Genomic DNA, 18,224 nt, shown 5'->3' with positions numbered 1-18,224 from the left:
CAACTGATGAAGATTTGAATGCGATTCATCTCATCTCTTCTCTAAGTTCTTGGTGTCCTTTTTCCTCGTAAGTTATATTCAAGAAATGATTAAAACTTGCTAATAAATTGCAAAGATTTGCGTTAATAATTAAGGTCCGTATTCGCCAACCATAATACTTACGAAACTCGGCGAAAATCAATGAGAAGTGCTGCTAAAGCTCCAACAGAGATGTGATTAAATTTTGACTTTTAGAATTTTATTTCTTTCAAGATAATAATTGATTGGATTACATTTTAGAATTTAATTAGTTTATTGATTAATTGTATCGGAATTTAATTAAACATCTTTTTCTTTCGCCTTTGTTTACCAATTCACATAAATTATCAGATGGTTGTATTTGACAACACAGAGAGTAAACAGAGATAATTATTAATTGCTAGTAATTGTTCAGATTGACTCAATTGACTAGTAATTAGTTATTTTTGGATGAAGCTTCAGATTCCTTTTGATTTGAATCCTCAACGATGGTGGTTTGGTTATCATCATCTCTTGATGTTGACATGGTGACTGGAATAGATTCTGATGTTGGTTTGTCGATAGTTTGATCAACAGATGATATGTTGGAAGTTAATGTAATTGGAATTATTTTTTCACCGTTAGAACCTTGAATTGGTTTTCGTGGAGCTTTAATTGTAAGAACACCATTAAGGGATAATTGTGATTCCAGTTTTTCGATATCATAAATATCCGGGATAATGTAACGTCGGCTGAATGATCGAGAAATGAAGCCATGATCATCAGATCGCTCCGCGTGTTTACCTTCAATGACTAAATTGTTAGTATCAAGTAATTTAACACTAATTTCTTCGGGTTTGAAATGTTCAACTTGAACTTTCACCTCAAAAGTATCGCCATTGATTGAGTTGACATTGGATTTTGATGAGGACGAAGCACAAGCCGATGATCCAGAAGCCGAAGCGGATGAGCTACAATCAGCATTGGGTTGAATCAAATTATCGTGGATTTGATTAGTCATCCGATTAATTTCTCGTAAAATCTGAGCTGTATGATTCCAAACATTTCGATGAACCATATTACCGAAACCACAGGGATTGAATACCATTGGATTTGTTGGAATTGTATGATGAGGAAAAACCATTTTGATGAACGTATCAAGATTGACAAGATTAATTAGAATTAAGTTTAAACAGGAAAATAGAAACTGAAAATTAAGGTAAACACAAGATTTAAAAAATAGTTTTCACGTTGATTGTTGTTGCTTTGTCGGAATTACTTTCGATTGTGATTGACTTTGATTGGAAGGAGTTGACTTTATATTCAATTTGAATGAAATGATGAATTTTCTGGAATTTATAATTCCAGTGAAAATTAGAGTGATTCTTTCATCATGGTTAGTGAATTGTTACCATGACAGAAGGAAAGTAATATGATTAATCATTCAGAATTAACAAGATTCACCGAGGAGCCTCTAGAGAAGTCTTGGAAATCTATTATTCACTAATTGAGCCAAACAATCAAGGTAAATAACGGAAACGATGAGAGATATTCAGTTGATTCAGTTGATCCAGTGTTGATTAATGTCCTCATTTCAATTACGTTTTCCTTTATTTTCCAACGTAGTTAATTGTATCACTGTTAATACAGAAAGTAACTTGATTTTTCGTTAAATTGATAGATTTTCCTTCTTTGAGAGCAATCAGTTAATCGTGATGCTTCTGGATGTTACTTGACTATAGTTAACATCTAATAACAATGATGCAATTCATTGCAGAAATTGAATCGGTTTGATTGTTCGGCGTTTGATTCACTTTGGTACACGGATGTAACTTTTCAGATAATTAGCTGTAATCAAATATATATGAGAATTTTATTTTTTGGAAAGAAGTTGAATAAAAACTGAGGCCACATTGAATGTTTGTAAAAACTCATCGGCTCCTTCAAGAAGCCTGTAATCAGCTAATGCTAGAGCTTCAATTAGTTCAGCTGTTTGTTCATCAGTCAAAGGACTTTCTTCACTAAGGAACCAATCGTGAAGTTGATTTAGTAATTGGGCTCCAGAAAAGCCTTCAGCGACCAAACCATTAAGAACATCTTCAACTTGCTCATATGATTGCTTTTTACAGGCATCGACAAAATGTTGGACCCAATCTTGAGGAATATAGCCTGTAACCTCTCGAACATCGTCTATGGTCATCATTTCCTCTCCTTTCAACCGAAAAGATGTTTGTAGAAAAGTGATCGCTTTCCTCAGATCTCCTCCGGAAACTTTGATTAATTCCTCCAAGACACTATCGTTTTGAATGGTAACTCCTTCATTGGTACAAATAGAAGCCAATTTTTCCATCACCAGGTCTTGTTGAAGGGGTTTGAAGCGAAATTTGGAGCATCTTGAGACGATTGGATCAATAATTCTACTAATGTAATTACAGATAATACAAAAACGAGTTGACTTGGTTTCTTTTTCCATAATTCTTCTTAAACAAGCCTGAGCTGATTGAGTCATTGAATCAGCCTCATCCAGAACAATGATCTTGAATGGAGGACATTTGGTGCCTGATTCACTGCGACTGACAGTCTGTTGAGCGAACCTTTTAACCTTTTCTCTTATAACAGCAATACCTCGTTCATCGGAAGCATTCAATTCTAAAAGAAAGAAGGAAAAAAACAAAATAAATTCAAACAAAGGAAAATAAAATATACTCAAGGTTGTCAATGCAACAAGAGACCAAAATATCTCATAGAAAGTTTACTCACCTAATACTCTTGATGAGAATGTATCTTGAAACATTTCTCTTGCCAAAGCTAAAATTGTTGATGTTTTACCAGTACCTGGAGGACCATAGAACAATAAATTTGGGAAATCATCGCCCTTTAAACACTGTTTAAGTACATTAACAGCTTCTTCCTGGTAAACAACATCATCAACCTTTTTAGGTCTATACTTTTCTACCCACGGAACCATAATCGGTTTAATTTCTTGAGACATTTCACTCTAATATTTATCTTGACTATTCCCTCTTCAACAAAAAGGTAAGATGATCAGAAAATGACCAAAAATGATTAAAAAAATTAAACAAAAGAACAACAATCAAGTTAAGCTTGTCAAGAGAAAAAGAATTTTTTTCAAACACAAAGACCAAGTTGGCGCGAAAAGAATATCGATCCCGCAACGATCCAGATACTACTCGTTCTTTAAACGAGTCTTTTTTCTGGTTAATCAGTTAATCACTTTAATTTATTATTCTAATCAATGAGATTCTCTGATTGTTTGATCGATAAATTAGTGAAATGGGAATAACTGGAAATTGACTATGTGATTCAAGTGCCGGTTGTGGTGAAAAAATGTTCACATGAACCAGAAAGTGTTTGGTTTCAATTCAATTGATTGTGATTCTATTTCAAGATGAATGGATTTTAGAAATTGAATTTTTTTCAAAACTCAATCAGTTCAGCTGATTAATTTGATTAAAAGGATTCAAGTGTTCATTTCGATTTGGAAGATCGTTTGGTACGCGTTATATTGGTGTTTATTTATGGTCATCGATTCGCTTTCAAATTGTTAATAAGCCATGAGAATATAATAGAAGAGGATTGATTTTGGTGTTGTACAAGAATTTGGTGTCATTTGTGGATCAAGGAATCATAAGGATGTTATCATCAAAGTACAATTGTAAATGTCAATCAAATTATCGGAAATATATGCAAACAAAGCAAACAAAATGATTCCAACGTAAGGTATTAAGGTTAGAATCTTCCAGCCATAATAAAGAACAGCAATTTGGTATATTAGATAGAGGAAGAGTTGTCTGAATAGGTAAGGAAAAGAAGAAGAAAATAGTTGAAGTTATTAAGAATAATTAATTAATTTCGATTATATTTTATACTTACATTCGATATTTAATTCTTGCCATACTAATTGTGTTATCGTTTTCTTTCAACAGATATCTCCTTATTCCAAGCCAGACATTCATTAGGACATCTTCAGTTCTTGGTTTTGATATATCAACATCATAAGTGGTAATATCTTTACCCTTTAAGCTGTTAATTAACGTGATATAATTGTCACAAGTGAATGTCCAATGACGATTAGCAAAGTATTTCATCAAATCAAGAGCATAATGCATCCGACCAACTATTTTCTTCATTCTGTTTGGACGAAAGATAATCAATAATATTTCATAAGGATAACAATTTAATTCGATATTGGTACTTACATTGGCGGCTGTCTAAATATGAATAGAAGGAGGTCAATTATAAATGCGAAAATGACGTGACTGTAAAATATTTTAATCTTATATTCAAGATTGGACATGTTATTGGTCTTCGGGGGTAATCGCGGTGGCCTGATAACGTACAAAGATGGACACGATCTCATGATACGTTCACCGTCGGCTAACATTGTGTAATTATCGACTGGTCGGATCGTTGTGGAGCATAAATTGTAAACTTTAAGCTCCTCGATACTGTAATTAGAAATGGGCAAGTTAATTGTGAGAAAAATTTTCCCAATGATTGTTTTTAATATTCTTACTCTCGAGCCGTTGTTAACCAAGCACTGATGAGACATGAATTGGCCAAAAAATCAACTGGAAATATATCAAGCTGATGATTGAACTCCCAATCAGTAACTTTAGCTATACCCAGGGTGGAAACTGTACTAAAACCCGCTGGCCCATTAAAAGAATCAACATAACCTGGAACTGGGTCACGAATAGCGGGTGAAACAATAGCTGGTCTCAATATAACGGCTTTCATGTTACCACGATATTTGTCCACTACATGTTCGGCCATCGCTTTGGTGTAAACATAACTATTGGGTCGACCTTGAAAAAGTTCGTCTTTCATTGATTCTAAAGTTTTATCATCAACCGATCTACAGGAAAACAAATCGAATCACAATTAATAAACAGTAGTAACTAATTTAGAAAGATGTTTAATCTTCTTTCAAACAATTAACTTACTCACTACAACTAATTGTGTATGTATGTTAACGATTGATTTGGCAAAAATTATTATTCTCTTGTTATTCAGTTGCAATAATTAAGAAAATAAGATGTAACAATTTAAAAGGTAAAAGTGGAAGAGTTAATTTCCAATTAACTGGTTAATTTAAACTATCACTTAACTTTTTTTATGAGATGAATAATTTCATTTACAATTAAAACATCATCGTAACTGTAACTGGAGGAATTAACCAAACAACAGCAATCAAAGTGTTAAATCATTACAATTCACGGAACATTGATTATCATCTCTTTGATTCTCTCTCTCTCTCTCTCTCTTTAAATCATTTCAAGTGTAAAATGTTAATCACTACCAATCGCTCGTTGTTTAAATTAACAACAATCAAGAAAACAAAACTTTACAAACAGTTAATTTAAAATCAATATTTTAAGTTGAATCAATTTTTTGATGGTTAAGTTTGAGGCTTAGTGGGTTAATCTCATGTTATGAAATTTGAGTAACTATCTAAATCAAAATGATCTAAATGATTTAAATCAGACCATATCAACAATAAGATGATAACTTGACAATCAGATTATAATAGATTGTAATTAGTGGCTATTAATCAAGAGAAAATTTCTCCAAATTGACCTTTTATTGAATTATTTAGATTTGATTGTTATCAAATTGTCAATAGACAACAATTAACAATTAAATCTCAAATGTTATAGTAACTTAATGTGGGGAAATTGGTAGACAGAGTTGATCAAAACGATACAAACTGATTAATTACTGAGTCAATCACTTCACACGAATTAATTGTAATGAATAAAATATTACCTGATTTTAGCAATTAGTTTATCGATGTCATCAGTTAATGGATAAAGTTTTTCCTCGATTCGTTCAAATTGACAATTAGAATAAGCTGTTGATATATGAATGTAAACTTTACATTGTTTCATTTGTCGAGTAAATTTCAACACGTTTTCGGTTCCTTGGACATTGGTCTCGAACTGTGACCTTGATAATTGCGAAAAGAAAAATCGAAACAAAAATAATGCGAATTCGATCAACTCATCTCATTGATAATAAAGTTAAACTTACCTGAAATTTGCATCAAATTTAACCGAAGCTGCGATATGATAAACAATATCGACCGTTTCAATTAATCGTCGGCGATCATCCTGATCGTAAAGTAGATCTTCTGCCGATAGATCACCTTCAATGGGGATAATTTTGGCTCTCTGATAATCGGGAATTTGATGAAATTTAAATGCCTGTGATTTGAGTAGATGGTCAACTCGTTGGCGAGCATTAGATCCGCGTTTTGATCTCATCATCACATAGATTTTACCGATTCCAGTTAACTCATTGAGAATCTTGAAAAGTAACAACTATCAAAGGGAGAGAATTAATTCCATTTAGCTAATATTAATTAAGAAGAGAAAAACAAATCACTTACCCTTCCACAGAATCCAGAGACTCCGGTAATGAACAAATTCTTGCCATTAAAGAAACGCTCAATTGGCGAATCAGAATCAGAATTAGTTAGTTCCATGGGATTTTAATTTCTCCTTCCAATTTGATCACAATTAGAAACAAGATTAACAGTTAGATTATCTTTTAGATGATGAAAATTCGTTGATTGTCGATGTTTCAACTGTTTTAATGATGTTGTAAGTGAGACAAAGTTGAATGGCACTGAAAAGAATGAAGAAAAAAATTATCGATTCGAAAGCGTCACAATTGATGTTGATCGCTTCGTTAATTTGTGTTAATTTATTTCTCCCTCTACTTGTTAAACAGTGATTAATTTGTTGGAGCTGATGATTTAGTTGATTACTGTTGGTTATTAGTTTTTTAACTATAAAACTTTACTTTGAGCATTGAAATAATTAGTACGAGTCTTCAATGTCCAAACCAGATGACCTTTTGTCCAGCGAAACAAAAAATCATTGGACATATTTCTCCTCATCCTCGACATGAAACAATACAAACCACTAAAGATACTACAATTAATGGAAAAACTTCTAGATATTATCACAATTAAACTTCAGCTCGATCATATTAAATCATTTCGTTACCTTTAAAACCATTAATCGAAGTCCCTGTTGATACCAAATTATTAGTAAACTATTGCAATTATTTTCCTGAGGAGATTTTGCTATTATTAGATTAGATTTCCTAAGATTGATAATCCTAATATTCCCAATATAAAATCAACTAATTTCAAGGTTAAAGTTGAATTAAAGCCAATTAAACGGAAAAAAACTCATAAAATTGTCTCTAATTCAAGAATTTAGATGGAGCCACTTAGAACTTTTTTCTGTCAATTAATTGGGACGAAATTTTTTAATCAAATTGATTATAGTAGTAGTAAAAATACACAGTTGAGGCCACTTTTTTTCAATTTTCTCTTTCTTTTTCTCTTTCTTTTGTCTTTCTTTTTCTCTTACTTTTGTAGTAACAAAATTAATGATTTTCGGGGTAACCCCAAGGCCAACAACCTGTTGCAACAAGTTTGCTAACTTTCCCTTTATAATTGAGGAAGTGCATTTAAAAGGAGATGACCGTGTATAGGTCAATGACTTCCCGGGTAAATGTGCATTTTATTGAAAATTAGATTATTAGTATAGTTATTAGGGTTACAATTGCTTGCAATACACCAATAGATTTGAAATTTTAAACTGAATAAGATGTAATAATGCAATTTTACTTTATGTTATTCTGTTGACCAGAATCTTTCTTCTTCTACACCGAGTAAATGTATGTTTTCAAACATATACAAGTTATTTTCCAAAACTCGTCTTTCTATGGAAAGATGTCTTATTCTGGGATACATTTGAATGATTCCAGCTAATCTAGTATAAAATAGAGCTGACGTCCTACGTATATTGAAACGAGATTTAACTGCAGAAATCCATTGATTCAAAGTCCTGAATCCGCGACGATGAACCGTTAAGCATATTCCTAAGCGATTCATCGAGTTGAGGTTCATGTTCCGGAGGTTCCTTTGAGTTGATCGAAGCCTATCAATAGTATCTATTGCTTGGGCTACTGTCCTCGGTGCAACGAAATCTTCTAATTCAACAGCATCCACAGGTGTAATTAAATTATTCCTTTGTTGATTGAGGAAAGTTCTCAAAGCAGAAGGTGATGGTATTAATGATCTCCTTGTCCTTATCCTGGGCGATGAAACGGTTGATGATGTAATTGACCTTGTTGGCGATGTGCTCATTGGTGATTCATCTGGATCGTTTATGGGATCATCATTTCCCGAATCACTGGACTCAATTACGAAAACAGGTTCCTCTGAATTGAATTCAACATCAATTGGTTCATCTGGAATTGGTTCGTCAATTGTAACCAATGCAGGTTCAGGATCATAAGGTGGTGGTGTATAACTTGGTGCTACTTGGTATGGTGGAGGTGGTGATGGAAATGGTGGATGAAGGAACGGGATCTCAGTAACTTGTTGAAGTCCTGATGGTCCTGAGTTGGATTATCAAGATCTTGAGGCTGCGATTCAGTTGGACGAACTTCCGGAAGGACAAAGTTTTCAAATATTGTTCCAAGAGATTCCGTTATGAGTTCACGATTCAACAATTGTCTATCAGCCGGTGTATCCGATATGAGTGATAGGATGGCCTGAACCAATACTGTTAATTGCACATGTGTTAACGAAATTTTGTTCATGGTGATAGTCTTGAGAAACTTGTATAAATTTAAGATTTACAGTTGAAGTAACGTAAACTAATAACTTGATTCCTAACCTGTCCAATTCAGAAACTGACCTGCTACACCTGACGTAATTCAGTGAAATCTTCAACATGAAGAGCGGTAAATATGAATGGAGGGTAATTAGTCAATTCATCCTGTGTAAGTCGTAGAGACTTGAGATTGGTATCAATGGATAGGTAATGGAACGTTCTCTTAAATGTATATGTTGAAAGTACCAAAATCGATATTGGTCGTGTCTAGAATGTCCAGAATGGTCCAATATTCGTACCTTGGGCTATGTATGTCGTAGAGACTTGAGATTGGTATCAATGGATAGGTAATGGAACGTTCTCTTAAATGTATATGTTGAAAGTACCAAAATCGATATTGGTCGTGTCTAGAATGTCCAGAATGGTCCAATATTCGTACCTGGGCTATGTATGTCGTAGAGACTTGAGATTGTATCAATGGATAGTAATGAACGTTCTCTTAAATGTATATGTTGAAAGTACCAAAATCGATATTGGTCGTGTCTAGAATGTCCAGAATGGTCCAATATTCGTACCTTGGGCTATGTATGTCGTAGAGACTTGAGATTGGTATCAATGGATAGGTAATGCAACGTTCTCTTAAATGTATATGTTGAAAGTACCAAAATCGATATTGGTCGTGTCTAGAATGTCCAGAATGGTCCAATATTCGTACCTTGGGCTATGTATGTCGTAGAGACTTGAGATTGGTATCAGTGGATAGCTTATCGAATGTAGATAAACATAGTATACTATCAAACAAATATCTCAACAATCAGGCTCCACCTCCCAAGTTCAGTCTGACTGAACTTAAATTTCATCAACTTGTACTTATCGTAGAGACATGAGATTGGTATCATTGGATAGCTTATCGAATGTAGATATACTCATGATACTATCAATGTAATATCTCAACATTCAAGGTCCGCCTCCCAAGTTCAGTCTGACTGAACTTAAATATCTCAAGTTGTACTTATCGTAGAGACATGAGATTGGTGTCGATAGATAGCTTATCGAATGTAGATCAACTGATAATACTATCAATAAATATCTCAACAATCAGGCTCCGCCTCCAAAGTTCAGTCTGACTGAACTTAAATATCTCAAGTTGTACTTATCGTAGAGACATGAGATTGGTGTCATTGAATAGCTTATCGAATGTAGATAAACTCATGATACTATCAAACAAATATCTCAACAATCAGGCTCCGCCTCCAAAGTTCAGTCTGACTGAACTTAAATATCCTGTTGTACTTATCGTAGAGACATGATTGGTGTCGATAGATAGCTTATCGAATGTAGATCAACTGATAATACTATCAATGTAATATCTCAACAATCTGTGCCTCCAAGTTCAGTCTGACTGAACTTAAATATCTCGTTGTACTTATCGTAGAGACATGAGATTGGTGTCGAGATAGCTTATCGAATGTAGATCAACTGATAATACTATCAATGTAATATCTCAACAATCAGGCTCCGCCTCCCAAGTTCAGTCTGACTGAACTTAAATATCTCAAGTTGTACTTATCGTAGAGACATGAGATTGGTGTCGATAGATAGCTTATCGAATGTAGATCAACTGATAATACTATCAATGTAATATCTCAACAATCAGGCTCCTCCTCAAAAGTTCAGTCTGACTGAACCTAAATTTCATCAACTTGTACTTATCGTAGAGACATGAGATTGGTGTCGATAGATAGCTTATCGAATGTAGATCAACTGATAATACTATCAATGTAATATCTCAACAATCAGGCTCCGCCTCCCAAGTTCAGTCTGACTGAACTTAAATATCTCAAGTTGTACTTATCGTAGAGACATGAGATTGGTGTCGATAGATAGCTTATCGAATGTAGATCAACTGATAATACTATCAATGTAATATCTCAACAATCAGGCTCCGCCTCCCAAGTTCAGTCTGACTGAACTTAAATATCTCAAGTTGTACTTATCGTAGAGACATGATGTTGGTAACATTGATAGGGAATTGAATGGGAACAACCAGTTGTCTTTTCAAAGCCTATCATGACCTTGCTAACGTTCAAATAAAAGCAACTAAAACTCAGTACTTATTCTTCACATCTTAATGATTAATTTATAATTATAACCATTTCATTTTCTCACGATCAAAGTACGATGCAGACCTTGATTCATTCTTTTATTTTAACTTTCAGCAATGATTCAATCTAATGATCATCTTAATAATTAAACTTTCGTGCCAGTTAAATGTACACCTTGAATTTGAATTCAGCTGCAATTAAGAGGCCCAGATAGTTATTATTATTGATAATTAATGTTAGTAAAATGTTCTTGAAAAAGTAATCAAGAGATTATAATTAACATAATCATTATTTATGAAAATAACGTCAAGTTCTGCTATGAATTGTTTCAATGAAGGACACACTGAGAGGCCAAGATAATTATCTTATTTAAAATACATACTTTGTGTTCAATTGAACGTAATTAAAACGTTTTGGGAAGAACAATTGAGAGTCTTATAATAATTAAAAAAATCATTATCCATGAGATTACTTGAGGCCCTACTATAATTATTTTACTTAAATTCACTTTAAGAAGAATAGATAATTAGTTTATTCAGTACGTTATTCTTTGTAGTCAAGTTCAAGTGCAATTAAAAGTGTTCTTGAAAAAGTAATCAAGAGGCCCACAATAATTAAAATAATCATTGTTTATGAAATCGCTTGAGGCCCTGCTATAATCAGCTTTACTGAAGGACACAAGCGAGGGAGCTAAGGCAAGACGATCGTATATAAATAGAAGAGGATTCAAGTGAATTTTCATCAGTCTTCAAATCTTTTACAACCGAAAAGATTAAGTTAAATCTTTGTTCGCTTCATCAACGTTTCATCGTCAGTGTATTTTTTCGTTTTGTTTCTGTACAATTTGTTGTTCAACTACAACTGTTTAATTATTCACTCAAGGTAAATGTCTGTTTCGTATTTTACTTCCCTCAAGCTTGTTAGAATTCCCATCGAGATTCGATCAAACAAGGGCTCAAACGAACCCTTGAATCTTGCTGACTTCAACATCAGATCAAGTGACTTTCTTACAATAGTAAAGTTACTTGATCTTGAATCAAAAGAAAAATTTCTACAATCGATCATTTCTTTTGATGTGCAAACATCTTCAATTAAGTTTAACAATAGGAAGTTTTTTAGCTCACTCGAAGGAGTGAGAATTGATCATCAGGCCGAAATTCATCGGATTTTCATGAAAAAATTTTATTTGGTTTAAAATGAAAATTATTTCCACTACCATCCCAACCAACAAGGTCTCCAAAGGTAAGGGTCCTTTAGCTCCAACCAAGGACTCCAGCTTTAAGAAACAATTGGATGGAACAAAGAAGAAAATGAAGGCAAAACCAATCGTCTGTCAATGTAAACATTTATTATTTGTATTAAAAAAAATACATGTAAAACTTGAACATAAATTGTTGAATTGTAAACTCTGTTCATCATTTACCGATGATCAGAGTATTTTTTCTCATATTACTACAAAATTAATTATTTGTAAAGCCCATTGTAACGAATTCTCTGATGTGAGACTTTGGGCTTTAAAATGTAACCATTTAAAACTTATTATGAACAAGTGTAAACTCCATTCAGCTTATCTCAAGATGATGAGACAAAAAGCTGAAAATCAATTAATGATTTTTAATAAAATTATGCTTTAATCATATTTTTTTTCTCTTTTATCAATTATTTTAGATGAACCGATATATCACACCTGCAATTGAAAACTGGGGTTCTAAGATGACTGGCTGTCTTAGAACCTATTCAATTATGAAACAAGAATTGAATAGAATGATGTCCTGTATAGACTTGAATGAGAGGTGGTTTGATGCTGTCAAAGATGGATTTTTCCGGTTCAAAGACGCTGACTACTTGCAATGTTTTTGTTGTGGACTTCAAATCGCGTTCGAATTTCTGGACGAAGACGTTGTCGCTCTTCACGCTAGCTTCAGTCCTTCTTGTAGCTTTGTCCTCAAGAAAGAACCCAACTTGATGCACAGGATCGAAGGCGATTTACACCGATATAGTGATGCTGTGCAGGTCCAGGATATAGATGATGAAACGTCTATATCTCTACCGATATCTTCTCTTGTCCGTTCAACAGATGGACAAATACTTCAAGTTTTCTCGGAGACAAAAATCCTTAATCCAGAGAAAGTTTTCCAGCTTTATCAACTAAGGATAAATCGTCATTGGTCATTCGCTGGATCCAGATTGACTCAAGGCAAAGGATTGGTTCGTCGAGTGGATTCTTTGGACCGGTTCAAATAGAATAGTCCAGTGTGCTTTCTGTCGGTTGGCTATTGATGGTAAGCTGAGTAAACTTCCAGGGGAGGTTCATAACCATTTTTCTCCAGATTGTCCATACGCTAACAAGGATAGCTATGAGGCTGAGAGACATCTTTGTTGTGTTTGTCTTTTCAAGACAACACAAGTTTTATATTCACCATGTAATCATTTAGCTGTCTGTTGTAGCTGTGACAGCACTTTGAAACGACTTGGGCAAGAAAGTTGTCCAATATGTCGTCGAAATGTCCAGTGTCGGATCAAAGTGATCAGACCTTAATTTTGTATAAAACTTTTTTTGATATAACTTCTTAACTCAATAAAAATTTTTCAACAATCAAACTTTGTGTTTACTCAATAACTCAAACGAAGGCTACGGAAAGCTGGTATTGTTTTCACTCATGTTGATAATGTTTGAGATAAAGTAATCTTATCATCATTCAAGTTGAACAAAGAAAATAGATTAGCATCTAGATCAAGTTTAGCATCATAAGGAATTTCTGTTCAAGGAGGAGTAATTGATCCTGATTACACAGATCAAGGTTATACAATCATAGTGATTATGAGATAAAAAGAGGGATGAAAATTGTTAAGTGAATTGTTGAAAAATTCACTCCCCTCATGAATGGAAGCTCTAGATGAAACAGAGAAGAAAGAGGGTTGGGCTATTCTAGACTTTAAGAGTATAAAAGGAATACTTTGAAGCATAATTTTCATTCGATACTTGATCATCAAACCATCAACTTGATAAAAATGACTTCAAATATTCCTGACTCTCCTGCTTCTCCTGAAACTCCTACTCAACGAGTTCTTCCATGGCGATCAAGACAGAGTACATCGTCGGCGAGCTTTGAAGACCGTTTCCAACAACTGTTTTGTGTTGAGATATCTCCAAAGCTTTGGTTGACTGTACAACGAGCCAAATCATCAAATGGACAAACGTATGTTGATATTCGTCGGAGGATGGAGCGAGTCATCAATGGTGTCAAGACTCAAATACCGACAAAGCTTGGATTGTTTCTTCGATATAATGAATTTGAGTCGTTGAAAGAAAAGTTGAACAACACAAATGAAGGCAATCGTGAATTTGAGCTGAATCTAAATGGTGGAAGAGAGATATCATGTAATGGACAGCACATTGACGCAGTTGAAATTCGATTGAAGGCTGGAGCAAAGGAAACGTGTATCCGTCTCGAAAAAGATGAAATCACCAAGGTTGCTACTCATTCAATCCCTGATCAGGTTTTTGCCGCAATGCAAGAGATTATTTGGGAATGAGTCTATAAACATGAAACCCAACATTTCTGAATTTTGATTATGTATCCTTACTAACATTTGAATCTATAAACTGTAACCCTATATTTACTCTGATAAATAAAACGTGAGCTCACTCAAATTTCTCTTTTCTATTATTTATTTTTACGTCGAGACATCAATCTTCGTGCATCTAAAGTTGATAGTATGAGAAGTGTACCTATGGCTACCAAGGTTCATTTTACGGTAGATTTCAAGACCTCACTCAAGCTAAGAGGCGAGTTGGACTCTGATGAAAATCTTTATCATTTAATGGACAAGATATGGTCTGGTTTTAGGAGACTCAAGATTCCTTTTACAATTAACCACCATGATATGGACAAGATTGTTTTGATTATCAACTATCAAGATTATTATTGTAATGAAAAAGAAATTGTTCAATTTATGACCAATAATATATTCTGTTTAAAGACTGAAATGATCTATTAAAAATTTAAATCAATAATCCAATTATCAGTTTATTTCTCGTGTTATAATGATGTTGTTGAGTATTGTTTCGATAATGTTATTAGTCTTGACTTTATTAATGTTGAGAATTATACTAGTAGATTTTTACAAGACTAAAGATTTGAAACTAGCCTGAAGCATGCGCACAAGCAAACATGATAATTTACAATATAAGCAACTGCTTTTGTCAGTTTAGTAATAGTCATGTTTGAGTGCAGTGAATGTGGAGTTTCATTCAAGAAATTCAAGTCTCTATTTATTCATAAAGAACAGTGTAGTTTATTGAAATGTTCAAAATGTAAGACAAGGTTTAAAGATAAAGAAATGTTCATTGACCATGTTATCAAATGTAAAACAGTAGTCTCTTCCCTTGGTGACGTAGCTACTTTTCGATTACATAAATCAGCTTATAAAGGTGTCCTTGAAATTTATGTTAAACTTGGTTCATGGTCATCTCTAGAGAACCTGTTTACAGCTGAAAGGCAAAACATAATTAATCTCATCAGCCATGTAATTGGAAAAATTGGATCAATTAAAACTCAAGTTTGTGTTCTAATCAAGTTTATTAAACAAAAACCAGATGGCGATACGGATTCTACTGAAATTTATAAAATTTCTCAAAGTGAACCTTTAACTCATTCTTCACAAATTGAAAAAATGATAACTAAATGTATAGAAAACCTTGAATTGGTGGTTGATCAGTTCACACAACGTGGAAGTGGATGGGTACTTCAGACAGTCAAGATGTTGGAAATTAGAGTAGGTAAGCTAAAAGAAAATAGTGGTGGTTGTTCAAGTGTTAAATTACCACTAAACTTGATCCGTAAAAGGAGCTTGGTATCGCCAGTTTGTAAGTCTCATTGCTTCAAGTGGGCCGTTCTCATAGCTCTTCATCCTCAGGCAACACATAGACAAAGAGTCTCTAAATATAAAAAATTTGAAAAATGGTACAAGTTTAGAGATATTGATCCAATTACACCCTTCTCTCAAATCAATCGTTTTGAGAAGCGGAACAATGTTTCTATCAATGTATACACACTGACTTTGTGTAAGAAACCCAAAGTTGTTCCTTTGAAAATCAACAAAGATAGAAAGACAAGTCACATTAACCTGTTTCTCTTCAATGATCATTACTTTCACATCACTAACTTTAACGGATTCATGATGAACAACAAGTCATGGGAAAGATTCTTTTGTTATTCTTGTCTTTCTGGCTTCAGAGATCAGTCCTCACTAACCAGGCATGAAAGCTTTTGTGGTGACAATTCAGCTCAAAGAACCATTCTTCCAGGTACAGAAAATGTTCCAAAAACATGTGAGTTTACTCGTGCGGAAAAGTCAATTTCTTATCCATATGTTATTTACGCTGACTTTGAAGCCTTGGTGATAAAGAGTGAAAATGCATTAGGTGCCAGCACATTTGAATACCAAAAGCATGAAGCTTGTTCATTTGGCTGGGTTGTTGTTGATTGGACAGGTAAAATTCTGTTCAATAAATTCTATCGAGGTGATGACGCAGCAGAGAATTTCATCAGAAGCCTTTACAATGTACAAGCGTCCATCAACCTTGATCTAATGAGGAGAATAAAGCCACCAATTCTAACATCAGAAGAAAGAATCATTTATGAACTTGCTGACATTTGTCATGTTTGTTTACAGCCACTTTTCCAAGACAAAGTTTTAGATCATTGTCATCTAACTGGTAAGCTCCGTGGAGCAGCTCATAATCTGTGTAATCTGAAACTTAGATTACCAAATCGAATACCAGTCATCTTTCATAACTTGAAAGGCTATGATGCTCATTTAATTATGAAAGGAATCAAGTCAAATCAAGTGAAAAAGATTTCTGTAATCCCACAGAATAGTGAAAAGTATATTGCCTTTTTCATGGATGATTTCATTTTTCTAGATAGTCTCGCTTTTCTTCTATCCAGCCTTGATACATTAGCAAACAATTTACCAGATGAAGATAAAACGAAATATTTATCACAAATGTTCAATAGCTCGGATATACCTCTACTTTTATCAAAAGGGTGTTTACCTTATGAGTATATGGACTCTTGGAGTAAATTTGATGATGTCAATTTACCTTCAATTGATAAATTTTATTCACATCTATGTCGAAAAACAATAGATGAATCAACATATTCAAATTTACAAAGGATATGGAATCATTTCAATTGTCAAAACCTTGGCGATTTTCATGACATTTACTTGAAAGTTGATGTCTTACTTTTAGCGGCAATATTTGAAAACTTTAGATTCACAAGTTTGAAACAATTTGGCCTTGATCCTTGTCATTATTTCTCTACACCAGGTCTCACTTGGGACGCTGCTCTCAAAGCAACAAAAACTTGATTTATTAACAGACATTGACATGATCCTCATGATTGAGAATGGGATTCGAGGAGGAATTTCTTGTGCAATGACAAGACATGTTGTTGCCAACAATCCTCTCTCTGAGAATTATGATTGTAATAAACCCAACTCATACATAACTTTTCTGGATGTGAATAACCTTTATGGTTATGCTTTGAGTGATAATCTACCAATGAGTAACTTTGAATGGGTCCCTTCGGAATCGTACAATCAAGTGATTGAATCAATAATGGGTGGACAAGATTCAGATACAGGATACATTTGTCAAGTTGATTTGATTTATCCACAACATTTACACGATCAACATAATGATTATCCCATGGCTCCTGAGAAATTAACTGTTGATGATGAATGGTTAAGTGACTATCAAAAGAGAATCATATCTAATCTCGAAAGCGTTGGGCTTAACCGATGTAAAACTGAGAAACTAATTCCTAATCTAAGAGATAAGAAAAACTATGTGGTACATGAAAGAAACTTGAGATTTTGGTTATCAAAGGGACTAATCCTGGATAAAATTCATCGTATTCTCAAGTTTAAGCAATCCAAATGGTTAAAACCTTATATTTCAATGTGTACCCTCAATCGCCAGAGAGCTTTAACTTCATTTGAAAAAGACTTTTGGAAATTGATGGTCAATTCATTATATGGAAAGAGCATTGAAGATAAGCGGAAACATTCCAAAGTTAAAGTTGTGACAAACGGTCAACAAGCAATGAAACAGATTAGAAAGCCAATGTTTGAACACTTTTACATTCTCGATAATGATTTGGCGATAATTAAATTACGTAAATTTGAGGTTAAACTGGATAAACCAATTTACCTTGGATTCACAGTACTAGAACTGTCAAAGCTTCGGATGTATGAACTACATTACGATCACTTTCAGCCTCTTTATGGAGATGACCTAAATCTTGTTTACACTGACACTGACAGCTTCATCTATCATATTCAAACTGAAGATATTTATAATGATTTGAAATCAATGTCAGCAATTATGGACTTTTCAGATTACCCTGAAAATCATTTCCTCTATGATGTTTCAAACAAAAAGAAACTTGGG

General features: G+C 33.8%; 4 protein-coding genes across 4 annotated transcripts; 1 reads left to right on the top strand and 3 right to left on the bottom strand.

Moving 5' to 3' along the window:
• Nucleotides 1-216: 216 nt before the first annotated feature.
• LOC128393004 (alpha-crystallin A chain-like) lies at nt 217-1,696 on the bottom strand. The gene has a single exon (XM_053353103.1). The coding sequence runs from the start codon at nt 1,139-1,141 to the stop codon at nt 455-457; it is 687 nt and encodes a 228-aa protein (XP_053209078.1). The 5' UTR covers nt 1,142-1,696; the 3' UTR covers nt 217-454.
• A 152-nt stretch (nt 1,697-1,848) lies between these two features.
• Nucleotides 1,849-3,140, bottom strand: LOC128393003 (replication factor C subunit 4-like). Its single transcript, XM_053353101.1, has 2 exons — nt 2,758-3,140; nt 1,849-2,646 (listed from the first exon to the last, which is right to left on the bottom strand). The coding sequence occupies exons 1-2, from the start codon at nt 2,987-2,989 to the stop codon at nt 1,871-1,873; spliced, it is 1,008 nt and encodes a 335-aa protein (XP_053209076.1). The 5' UTR covers nt 2,990-3,140; the 3' UTR covers nt 1,849-1,870.
• A 419-nt stretch (nt 3,141-3,559) lies between these two features.
• LOC128393002 (fatty acyl-CoA reductase 1-like) lies at nt 3,560-7,116 on the bottom strand. Its single transcript, XM_053353100.1, has 7 exons — nt 6,410-7,116; nt 6,052-6,341; nt 5,788-5,967; nt 4,535-4,876; nt 4,218-4,466; nt 3,892-4,149; nt 3,560-3,809 (listed from the first exon to the last, which is right to left on the bottom strand). Exons 1-7 carry the CDS (start codon nt 6,503-6,505, stop codon nt 3,644-3,646), a joined length of 1,581 nt encoding a protein of 526 aa, XP_053209075.1. The 5' UTR covers nt 6,506-7,116; the 3' UTR covers nt 3,560-3,643.
• Nucleotides 7,117-14,986: 7,870 nt separating this feature from the next.
• On the top strand, nt 14,987-17,140 carry LOC128393666 (uncharacterized). Its single transcript, XM_053353862.1, has one exon. It carries the CDS (start codon nt 14,987-14,989, stop codon nt 17,138-17,140), a length of 2,154 nt encoding a protein of 717 aa, XP_053209837.1.
• Nucleotides 17,141-18,224: the final 1,084 nt, after the last annotated feature.

The sequence above is a fragment of the Panonychus citri genome, unplaced genomic scaffold (genome assembly GCF_014898815.1).
Source record: "Panonychus citri isolate SS breed McGregor unplaced genomic scaffold, ASM1489881v1 Contig00138, whole genome shotgun sequence".
Taxonomy (NCBI): Eukaryota; Metazoa; Arthropoda; class Arachnida; order Trombidiformes; family Tetranychidae; genus Panonychus; species Panonychus citri.
The sequence above is the reverse complement of the archived record's forward strand: the minus strand, read 5'-3'. Positions and strand labels throughout refer to the sequence as shown.

Excerpts from the sequence above, each read along its gene's own strand:
- LOC128393004 (XM_053353103.1), bottom strand. The coding sequence starts at position 1,141 with ATGGTTTTTCCTCATCATACAATTCCAACAAATCCAATGGTATTCAAT.
- LOC128393002 (XM_053353100.1), bottom strand. The coding sequence starts at position 6,505 with ATGGAACTAACTAATTCTGATTCTGATTCGCCAATTGAGCGTTTCTTT. Across the intron at positions 4,877-5,787 it reads AAACTAATTGCTAAAATCAG|ATCGGTTGATGATAAAACTT; the intron begins GTAATATTTTAT and ends GTTTTCCTGTAG. Across the intron at positions 3,810-3,891 it reads GCAAGAATTAAATATCGAAT|ACAACTCTTCCTCTATCTAA; the intron begins GTAAGTATAAAA and ends TTACCTATTCAG.
- LOC128393003 (XM_053353101.1), bottom strand. The coding sequence starts at position 2,989 with ATGTCTCAAGAAATTAAACCGATTATGGTTCCGTGGGTAGAAAAGTAT. Across the intron at positions 2,647-2,757 it reads ATTCTCATCAAGAGTATTAG|AATTGAATGCTTCCGATGAA; the intron begins GTGAGTAAACTT and ends TCTTTCTTTTAG.
- LOC128393666 (XM_053353862.1), top strand. The coding sequence starts at position 14,987 with ATGTTTGAGTGCAGTGAATGTGGAGTTTCATTCAAGAAATTCAAGTCT.